General features: G+C 33.4%; 1 protein-coding gene across 1 annotated transcript in view; it reads left to right on the top strand.

The window, feature by feature from the left end:
- ADAMTS6 (ADAM metallopeptidase with thrombospondin type 1 motif 6) overlaps positions 1 to 12,019 on the top strand; it is a 266,740-nt gene that overhangs the window by 140,235 nt on the left and 114,486 nt on the right. Inside the window, exon 9 of the mRNA XM_060143008.1 lies at positions 4,544 to 4,690. Within this exon, the coding sequence (XP_059998991.1) occupies positions 4,544 to 4,690 (147 nt within the window). The remainder of the gene's footprint in view (positions 1 to 4,543; positions 4,691 to 12,019) is intronic.

The raw sequence follows: 12,019 nt of genomic DNA, 5'->3' as shown, positions 1-12,019 counted from the left end.
ATTTTCTCTAATCATTAGTAAGTTTCATTTCTTTTGACAAACTCCTCACTGATAGAGTTTCCTCAGGAAGGAGCTTATCTGTAATATATATGTGTATATATATATATAGATATAGATATATATACATACATATACACACACATGCGTGCACGTGGAGCACATGGAGTGAGGGACGCCTCCATCTTGCCTTCCCAGCATTTCCTCTTACAGCAGATTCTTATACTAACTTGCCTTGTGGTCAGACTTGAAGGAGCTCCCACTGGAGTCCCTGCAGCTCAGTGCCCCAGCTCCCCCATCCTGTGCTTGTTGTCTAGTTTATCAGGCAAATGTTAAACAGTGAATCACACTACGGACCACACCAGAGAGCAGGGTGTAGGCAAGTACCTGGAACCTGGGGATGAGTGGAGAGAGAGCTGGAGTTGGGGTCCAGGTGAGAAGCACTGGTAGGTACCCTTTGAAAATACCCACAAACACAAATTGCCCTGCTAATTTGTTTTAATCGTATCACAACTTGTCACAATCTATTTTCTTTCTTTCTTTCTCTTTTGCTTTTTTCTCTCTCTCCTTTCTTTCTTTCTTTCCTTCTTTCTTTTTCTCCCCTCCCTCTCTCTCTCTCTCTCTCTGTCTCTCTCTCTCTCTCTCTCTCTCTCTCTCTCTCACACACACACACACACACACACACACACACACACACACACACACACACACACACACACACACACACACACACACACACACACACACACACACACACAGAGTCTTTCTCCGGCCTGGTCAGTGCATTAGAGGGATTTTTTTTTTTTTTTGCGATACGCGGGCCTCTCACTGTTGTGGCCTCTCCCGTTGCGGAGCACAGACTCCGGACGCGCAGGCTCAGCGGCCATGGCTCACGGGCCCAGCCACTCCGCGGCATGTGGGATCTTCCCGAACTGGGGCACGAACCTGTGTCCCCTGCATCGGCAGGCAGATTCTCAACCACTGCGCCACCAGCGATGCCCTAGAGGGATCTTTTGAAGCTGATGTCATAAACGGCAATTGTAAACTCCCATTTCACTTTGTGTCACTGTTAGTGAACTAGTTGACATTGGTCAGGTCATTTCTGGGATTTCTTATGTTTTAAATATAAGCTGCAAAAGTATACATTCTCTTAGACACCTGAAACGGAAATCCTTAAGACAGCTTTCTGCATCTGACACTTAAACTATAAGGATTGTAAGTAGAAATAGAAGTTAAGGTTTACTTCTTCAGATACTTGAGTTCATTAGTTTTTAAATCTTTTCCCATATATACTTCTGAATTTTTTTTAGCATCTTTATTGGAGTATAAGTGCTTTACAATGGTGTGTTAGTTTCTGCTGTATAACAAAGTGAATCAACTATACATATACATATATCCCCATATCTCCTCCCTATACTTCTGAAGTTTTAAAAACTATGTACCCTATTGTTTATTTTTCAGTTGATGTCCAACATTTTTTATGTCTAACTAATTGCAAAGGATAGAATTTCTAGACTACTGCAAAAATTAGTATGTAAAAAATAAAAACCTCCTTTAAATATACCTGATTGAATCTAAATGCCATAGCAATTTGGTAACCATCATTATGCATTTTAAAAATACACTAACAGGGGACTTCCTTGGTGGTCCAGTGGGTAAGACTCTGTGCTCCCAATACAGGGGACCCAGGTTCGATTCCTGGTCATGGAACTAGATTCCACATGCAGCAGTGAGGATCTCGCATGCTGCAACTAAGACCCTGTGCAGCCAAATTAATAAATAAATAAATTTTTTTTTAAAAGATTATTTAAAAAATACACTAACAGCTTCTTCTTTTATAGCCAAAATTTGCATATTTTTCCCTCCTTTAACTCAATATGTCTGCTCTTCCTTTCCCTCCCAGAATATCAATCCTAATGTATATTTTAATATTTCTTAATATACTTTTAAAATATGTTTTTATGCTTAGAAGTATTTTTAATTATATCAAATACCTCTGTAACAAAAAAATTTAAGTTGCAATTACATTTTTAAAATTTCCTGTGATCATTAAAAATATTTTTCTGAATTATATGTTCATTACATTACAATTATTAGTTAATAATTGATTAGAAGAATATATACATATTATGAATTTTAATAATTAAATGTAAAAATAAAGTTTTTGTTAGAAGATGTATCTTTAAATGTATATTTTCAATTACTGCCGTTACTTCATTACTGCTAGAATGAGGCAGGATTTTAGCACCAATTCAGTTTCTTTATTTTGTTTCTATAGATGTGAATGTTGAGAAAATTGGATCACATATGTAAATAGATAAGATGAAAGGAATTTATTATAGAAATATCACTCAGTTCTTTGAGCTCCTTTTGAATTCTTTGTCAAAACGTAACCATGGTGATCTATCATCAAATTTTTTAACAACCCATCAGCTGTTAATTTGATTATATCTTCCTATAAACTTGATGAAAACAAGAAACTACATGTTATTTAATCAATAAAGTCATTCTTTTTCTCAGTGCTGACCCTAAATGTTTCCAGTTGTCTCTTTCCTTGACACCCATTTTTTATAGTCAAAGGCAATGAACTATTGTAAAATTATGTATGACTGAAAGATAAGTCGTTCTTTTATAACGTGGGAGAAATATGATTTCAAAAGAAGCTTTACGTTTTTTTTAGAAAAGAGTAAGTAAGGAAGTTGGGAATCTCAAAAGTGATTTTCTGAAAGCTATCTGTGCCTGCCTACAGCTATCTTAATATTACTCAGAGATTTGTATGAGACTACTGCTGAAAGGAAATAATATTTTTTAAGCTATCAGTATCATCATTTGAAAAGAATCATAGTAGTAATCACATCATAGCATCAACCTTTGAGAGAAGTGTAGAATATTAAGCTTATTGAATTATAAATTTATAGTGAGGAATTTTTAATGTAAATCTATAGCTGATTGTTTTCACAGAATATATGTCTAATTCAACAAACAGTAAATTCCACCATTATGTTCCTAGAAGAGGTTGACTTGAGTGTGTTGATGTCAAACACAAGAAGGCTAAGTATTGATGTTCTTGGAAGGTTATTTGGTTATGTGGAAGGGCTCTCATATGATTCTCTTCCTTTGCTTATGTTAGTCCCTATACCTGAATTATTAGTTCCTCCTCCCTCCTCCCGCCATACAGGGACATATTATATGTCTTTATTATAGCTCTTTTATATTGTATTTATGAAGGCCAGTTCATTCACTTTCCTGAACATGTCTCAAATCTAATCCCACTTCTCTATCCCGTGCCCTTGTTCAGACCTACATCATTTCTTAATTGGGTATCATCTTCTCTCTGTGCTCCCTGGCTCAATTCTCTTTCCACTCTATTGTTTCCACCACAGAATTACTATAATGATCTGTCTAAAATACAGGTCAATTCCATATTTTCCTACTCAGAAATCCTCAGTTGCTCTTTCTGACAAATCTTCAAAGTCTGTACACTGCCAAAAGTATCAGTATTTACTTTCATTTATTATCTTGTGATTATCTGTTCTCAACTATCTCTCCAAATTTTTCTCTAGCAACTATTCTTATCTGTATACTCATATCTGTATACTCATGTCACACAAATTACTTATTCCCTTGAACGCATATCATGGTGCATTTATTAGAATGTCACAGTGGACACAATAAGGATTTTTTTAGTGATTTTCACCTAAACTTCTGGCTATTTGTGATGAAAGGCTTAAATTTATTCATATGCAGTAGGTAGATCCTTTTTTATTTATCCATTTATCCACAGAAAAATTTTATGATTTATCATTGAGATGTGTTTTTAAATCACATTGATAACACTAAGCATGGCTACAGGACACAGGAAAAAATGACAAAGAAAAGCTTTAAAAAATCAGGGAGGCCATGGTAAAGAAAAGGCTATATTCATAATCCTTAAATGTATCAGGATTTTTCAAAAGGTGTTTTGAAGACACATACACACACAAACATAAATTACATAATGTATTTAATTCTCCTTTATCCATATTAATAAGAAAAAGAACTTTTATGTTTGGCCTATAACCTAGAACTCTATGGGTCGTAACTATCTTTTCATAATTCCCTTTTGGATTCAGCAAGTGAGGTAGCTTGAACTCTAGCATGTTAGAGGTAGGTTCTACTAACAATTTCAACACTTATTAACTGTGTGATCTTTAATAGGTTAATTATCTTCAGTAAATCTCAGTTTTTCTCATCTATAAAGTTAGAATTAATATATATCGCCTCTCTGTTCAAGGAGAGACTGTATCATATGAGATAACATTTGAGAGTATATGATAAATTTAGAGAGATTTAGAAATATATTGTATCATTGAATTATTCCTTAATCTCTTTAACATTAATTCTATATTTCCTTAGAGGACCTGGTCTATCTTGATGGAAGCCGTATGTTGATAAGGCTAATAAATGATCAAATAAGGAAATAAAGGATGTATTGAGGGTTTGTTTGTTTTATTTTTTCTTATTTTGTTTCTTTTATGTTTCTTATGTTTCTTCCTTGTTAAAACAGTTTTGGTATGAACCATGATGGAATTGGAAATTCTTGTGGGACGAAAGGTCATGAAGCAGCAAAACTTATGGCAGCTCACATTACTGCAAATACCAATCCCTTTTCCTGGTCTGCCTGCAGTCGAGACTATATCACCAGCTTTCTAGAGTAAGTAATCTCTGGAGAGTGATGATGAATTGCTCCAGAAGTAAGCCATTGATAGAAGCCTAATATGTAGTGCTTCAAACTTTGCATAATGAGTAACTTTTATAGGGCCCAGTGTTCCCATATTTCAGGCTGTTCCCAAAATACTTTACTATATCATTGTGGCAAATTTTCTCCTGCATACTCAAACAGAACACAAACTGAACAGATTAGGGGAACTGAAGCGAGGCTGTAAAAGGGGTTGATGATGTGAGTGTTAGAAATGTTAAATAAATGGGAAGCAATATCAGAAAGAATTTAGATTTATATAATTTAATAGCGCATAAGCCAAGCTTTAATTCAGTGATTACATATTTCACTTTGTTGGTAAAAAAACTAAGTTCTATAGGAATGCCAAAGTATCTAATAGTAACAAACAACAACAACAAAAAACCAACGCCCAGGAAATGAAAATGAGAAAATGAAAATTTATCTTTGAAAATTTATTATAGTGACTCATCTTTTCTACAGTTTGAGAACTTCTTTGCTGGTCCTTTAACATATATTCCAAGAGTCTGGTTATTTAAGTATGAAGAATATAAATTAGCTCAGGTATAACTATGTTTAGGAAAGCAGATGTTTTTCCACATGTCATCTGCATCGGGCTCCAGGATTAGACTTTGGAAACTGATAGACTTAGGTCTCACTTCCTAACAGTGTGACCTTGGACATTATTACTTAACCTTCCTAATATTCAGTGACCTCATTTGTTGAGTGAATTTAGGTAGTAATACACACATCATCAGGTTGTCATGTAAATAATTATGTATAACACTGTAATGTATATAAAACACTTAATAGACATTCATTAAGTGGTATAGTATTATTTTAAATAATATCGAGGTTTTAAGCACTATTGCTCTATCATTACCTTCAACTATTTTGTGCCATTTTTTTCTGAGGAGGAGAGATTAAATACTTTGTGAAAAAGTGAGTCATACATAAAGTACAGGCAAGCAACAAAAATTCTTTTTAAAAATTGTCTTTGTTCAAAGTTCACCTTAACATGATTATAGTGTAAAATTTTAGAATTCAGATAGGTTATATAGGGCAACACTATTCATTAAAATTTTGGTTCATATCTGCTAATAGCCAGATTATATTCTTAAAACTTATAGTTACATATTTTTAAAAGCCACAAACAAGAGATTTTCAATTACCTAGCACAATGCTTTACTCAATCAAAGATCAAAAGATAAATGTTTAAAATGGACTCTTTTGAATTAATTAATGTGATGATGAAATTGAAGGAATTAGAAATTTATTTTAGAAGGTAGCTCTTCTGAATAACCATACTATAACCTAACAATTTTTAATGTTAGTAATAGATTAATTATAACACTGTACTTGCCTTGTGCCAAAACTGGGTAAAGGACTATAAAGATAGACCACAGAGAACTTGTTTGACATCTTTTGGTAGTAATTAACAGAAAGTACTAGCAATATCATTTTCTGAGATGTTTTTAACAAGATCATATAACCTAAATATTAAACATTGTTGAAGATCTACTCTCCCCAGAAGTCAAGCCAGTCTGGAATTTCTCCCTTGACTTGGCACATGTTTTTATAATGGAATCTTAGTGTCTACCACCAGAAAGACAAACTGTATGCATGCTCAGTATTCCTGGGGATTTTTGAAGGCTTTCCTCCACTTGCTTTTTTTTTTTTTTCCCAAGTACCATTTCTCTCTCCTCTATCCTGTTTCTATTGCACAGCCCATTTGCTAGGACAATCTCTGTATACTAAATACAAGGACCGGTTTTGATTTCTTGCCAGACCCTGCCTAGTTAAAGCTCTATGAAGGCCATTAAACTCCAAAAGGGAATCCCTAAATTGCTGATAAAATACAGTCAAGAAATCACCACTGGTTTTGTCAGAGATGTAAAATTATTACTAGTTGCAATAAAGTGTTCAATTGAATTAATTGAAAGAATTAATCCAAAAAGCATTATGTAAGCCTTATTGCCTCTTTGCATTTTCTATGTGTAAGCATGATTAGTGTTGACAGGGTTGTCATGGGTTTAATTATCCTGTATTTTATAAAAATATTTCTGTTGTGCATCCTCATGGGAATGCTCACAAAGTTAAAGCCATTAGTAAAAGATAGATGTGAAAGACAATGGGTAGAGATTTTGGGGAAAGTTGGTGCTTTTTTTCCCCTCTTTAATAGTAAACTGAACAACTCTGTAATCTGACCAAGCAATAAAGTTTTTTTAAACACAAGGCCCTTTAAAAAGGTCAGTTCACTGGAGCACAAAGACATAATAGTAACTTTCTTGAATTTCTTTTTTCCTCTTTATTAATGCAGTGGACTTAATTGCTTTAACAGCTATGTGTGATATTTTAAAAAATACAGTGATATTTTGATCAGGGATTGAGATTACATTTATGTTTTATAGTTGGCTCAAAAAGAGTCATAACATTTTATTTTCGTTTCTCTTCTCAAGAAAAAGAAATCTTGAAAGATGAATTGTTTAGGAACTGCAGCCCAGCCAACAGAATGCATACTTTTCTCTACTTAGTGACTGTATAGGCCAAAGATGATGGTGGATTTTAACAATGAGCTTTCTATGATTTATAGAGATTCACTATTCACTATGTTCAACTGAAAACAGTTTCATGGCCTTTAAATGCCAATAGAGTAAAAAGTCTCTCGTGTCATTCTGAAACACTAGGTGCTATTGATCAATCAGGAGATGGTGTTTACCAACTCCCAATATTTTTTTTCAGATTTCTTAAACTCGGTGATTCAATAAGTGGTTCATGAATCGCCCAGAAGCCGTCCTGATTAAATAATAAAGAACCCATTACCGTTAAAATGGACGTGTTATGCCAGCTTCTGATGTTTTCGACGACGGCTTTGCAGGTAGTGTCCTTCCTATCTGCCTGCGGGACTTATTTATTTATTTATTTACTTATTTATTTAGAAACTAGAGAAGATGAACCTGGTGTTATGGCTCACACTCATTGATGTCTGTGGGCTAATTTACCAGGCAGTGGAAGGCAGCCAGAAGTAATTTAGGCCAGTTTTTCATACATTTTCCACCACTCAGTGGTAGTACAGAGTAATTTCATATAGTCTTCAAAAATCCTGGGGCCTCTGTGAATCAACTCTTGCTCTATTTAAATTAAAGTCTGTTATATTGTTTGAACTGTCAGAGATCCATAGCAAAATTTCCTACAGTTCCAAATTAAATACAGACTAGCCATTTTCACAGAAAGGATGGAAGCTGAAAAAAAAGAGAAGCAACATTATGGTTGAAGATGAACTAGGTAGAAAAGTAGAGCTGCAAGAGAAGTGATATAAGATGAACAGGACAAGCAAGGTGCTTACAATTCCTCTATACCAATTACCTTTGAAAGTCGCTATCAATAATTTATTAGAGAGAAAACAAATTTTATAGTTGGGACCTCTTTTTTATGTGGAACCCCAAAACAGCTTAGCAAAACAGATTTCTCCTTCCATTTATCTGACACATTTTGGGACTTCACTCTAACCCATAAATATCTTTGATAAGTCATAACTACATATGGAGAAAAAGAGCATAACTTAGTAAATGTTACTAGAATAGTGTTTGTGTATTGGAAGCCTCAAGTTCAGTTGTATTCAAGCATCCTAGTCATATAGAGGGCAAGAAAGAAAGGTCTGACTTAGAGTAACTCATTTTAGAAGGTAATAATATTGTTAGTTTTATGAAGATTGATAGAGCAGTTTATGAGAATGTAGTAGGTAAGACACTTGACTTGCCATAGATGAGTTAACCTAATTCATTTTTGCTTAATTTAGGTATATTAGCACAATTTTGTGGGAAAAAGTAGGAGATGGTATTATCTGTTAACTTTTTGTTGTTGTTGTTAAGAAACTGTTAAGATATGTACAGGGTTATATAGAAAGATTTATTTCTTAAATTGACCCACTGTGTTGTAGACTGAAGGTCTGTCCTTTATAGTATAATTGTTTAAATGAAAAATAAATCTAAAATTTCAATTAGGAGTATGTCTTCATGTGTTCTGGAAACAAAGCCAACAGACCATATTTTACATAAGGATCTGTAAATTTTCATTGAAGACTCAACTCTGGCTCATGTACCTATTTTTAAGGCTAATTTTTGAACTATGTAAATAAGACTTCTCTAATTAGAAGTAGAATACATAAAACATGACTTTGCTATCATATTGCAAGGATTCTGGAAATGTAAACATACTTTGATTTACTAATTTCATAATCAAGGGAAAAGCATGTTCTCAAACTAATAGACATTTTTTTGCCTTGTTTTAGAAGCATAAACAAAAGTAGAGTGTATTAATTCAATAATTACCTATAATGCTGTAGATATTAATCAGGATTGGGCTTTTAGTTGTGAAATATATGCTGCTAGGGAATTAATCATAGTTCCACTTTTTATGTACACAGTTTTGTTCAGGACAAGTATATCTATGCTTAACAACAGTAAGTTGTAATAATATCTCATATATGGAAACTACAGTGTTCTTCATTTCATTTATTAATGAGTGAGGTTTATGTTTTCTAAGTGAAAAAATTCACATATGACACCAGGACACAAACCAGCTATACTTAAAAGTGGCATTTTATGAGAAAATTCAAGATGATTTATATATAATATTACCACTATTAATTTGAAAATAGTAGCATAAATAACCCTAGGCTCAGTATCATAAGAATTGTATATTGATTAACTAGAACCCTAGATTAAATAAAAATTACTCAGAACTTCTTTTTGTTAAAAGGAGACAATTACAAAATATAAGAAAATAACTCATATCTAATATTTTTAAGAAAAGCATTGGTACCAGAAGACTATACGAAAATGTTTATATCAGCATAATTTGCAATTTCCAGAAACTAGAAATAACTTAAATGTTTATTAATAGAAGAATGGATAAATAACTGTAGCATAGTCTTAAATGGAATATCAAAGAACAATATAAATGAGCAGCTTACAGTTAAACACATCAACATGGATGTGTCTCACATTCATAATATTGAGCAAAAGAATAAAGTCACAAAAGAAAACCTACAGTATGACTCCTTTTATATAGAATCCAAGAGCAGGCAGATGAATAATTGGGAGATAAATAATTACTGAGAAAACCAAAGAAATTATTATTTTAAAAATCAGAATATTTGTTAATTCTTGGGGAAACAAAGAGGAGTATGATTGAGGTTGAAAACTGGGAAATTTTCTAAGGAAAAAAAACAAAGAAAAGCACTCCTAGGGTTATATATACATCTCTCAGATTCATGTCCTCTACCTTCCATACCTATATCTGTGATATTTCATAATGGTAATTGATGGTACAGAGGCATGAACATATCCAGAATTATTATCTTCTAAGAGTTAATTAATAATTGTGGTCTATAGATTTAACTTACTTAAAAGTAGCAGGAAAGTGGCAGACAAGTTTTAGTAACATTGTGCAAAAAAAAAATATTTTCGTAGCTTAACCCTCAGTTAAGAATTAAAGTATGAAAACTATCTCACCCCCCAAATACTTTAATCAAGGTTTTACTGTATGTAATGTTTATGGTTACCAGAAGGAAAATATGTAGTACATTTTCTACCCAAAATGTACAAACAGTTTAAATCAACCTTGCACGTATCCCGCACTTGGTATCCTGGAGCCAATACTAGTAGGTAAGACCCTTGACTTGCAAGCATTGATATTTTGTACAAATATAGTCAAACCCATTTTAAAAGGTCTTTGTTGATGCCATATTCCTAAATACATGTTCATTATTTAAAGATCTATATAATTTTTCACTTATTGTATTTCATACGGTGTTTTGTTCTTCTGCAAAAATACACTGGAAGAGAGAACGAGACGTCTAGATATTTAACTAGACCACATTAATACAAAGCAATAGTTATTTCCAAAGAATTGAAACACAAATCACTTTTGGGATAGACTTTCTCAGAAGAATTTTCTCACAGGTGACCACAGTGCATGCCATTACTTCGTCGTCTGGAGGCTCCTGCAATGGTCATCTGATTTGGTATTTTTTACAGAACGTGAACCGTGATTTGAAGACCATTAATACCTGGGAACAAGAACTTTAAATGAAGCAATTATTCTTGCTTCCTCCTGGGTTAAGCCAATTCTCAGTTTGCTATCAGGAAATAATTTTTTCCTCAGGTTATTTTTTCCTCAGGATCCTCAGGTTATCCCAATCTTAAACTCTTTTTGGGGGTCCACATACTTCTTCCTCTAAGTTTTTAGGTTAATTTTCTGTAGTAATAAAAGTAATAATGTACAATAATTTTTAATGGATTTTGAGTTGGTGCCACTTAGGTGAATATATCTTATACTTTCTTTGTTATGCTATTGGCAAATATTTTTATCTGTAGGATCCTGTACTTAAGTACTTCAGTGCTTAAAATTTTCCCAATGATTTATATAGAACTTAGCTTGATATTTTATTTTTATTATATATTTAGCTCCTTTCAGATAGACTTTTATAGTTTTGTTGTAGATAGAGATGAAACTAATATTTTAGGAGGAAAATTAGGAAATTAAACTACTAATACAATTATCTCATAAATTCTTCTTCCATTATACTTTTTCACATTGACCACTTTATCACTAACCTTAATAAAAATTTTGAGTTTACTAGTAGAATTACATTTGCCTAAAATTTGCATACCCATATATTTTACATAATGAAATAAAAAGAACTTACTATTTTTTATTTATTTATTTATTTATTGCGGTACATGGGCCTCTCACTGTTGTGGCCTCTCCCGTTGCGGAGCACAGTCTCCGGACGCGCAGGCTCAGAGGCCATGGCTCACGGGCCCAGCCGCTCCGGGCATGTGGGATCCTCCCGGACTGGGGCATGAACCCATGTCCCCTGCATCGGCAGGCGGACTCTCAACCACTGTGCCACCAGGGAAGCCCAGAACTTACTATTTTTAAAATTCACTTAGAAATAGTTTTTCTTGCTGAGGTGAGGTACACGACAATTTCTAAAAGTACAAAAAACAGAAAATAAAAAGCAGTCTGTCATGAAATCTGGATAGTTGGGTGAAAAAAAATTGTTCTCAAAAAAAAAAAGAAGTTGTTCTCTATTAGTTAGACACCTAGAGCAGTGACAAATGAAATGATTATAATAGCCAATAATAACATCCATGTATTCAGTACCACATTTAATATTCCATTTAAATATTTTTATTGTTTAAAAAATTAATCAAGAGGGGCATAAATGAAAGAAAAAGGGCATAAAGAAGATCATTTTCTATCCTTTGGGTCTTTGAATCTATCACCTTATGCATA

This window comes from Lagenorhynchus albirostris, chromosome 3 (assembly GCF_949774975.1).
Source record: "Lagenorhynchus albirostris chromosome 3, mLagAlb1.1, whole genome shotgun sequence".
Lineage (NCBI taxonomy): Eukaryota > Metazoa > Chordata > Mammalia > Artiodactyla > Delphinidae > Lagenorhynchus > Lagenorhynchus albirostris.
Note: the sequence above shows the minus strand (reverse complement) of the source record. Positions and strands in the feature narration are given on the sequence as shown.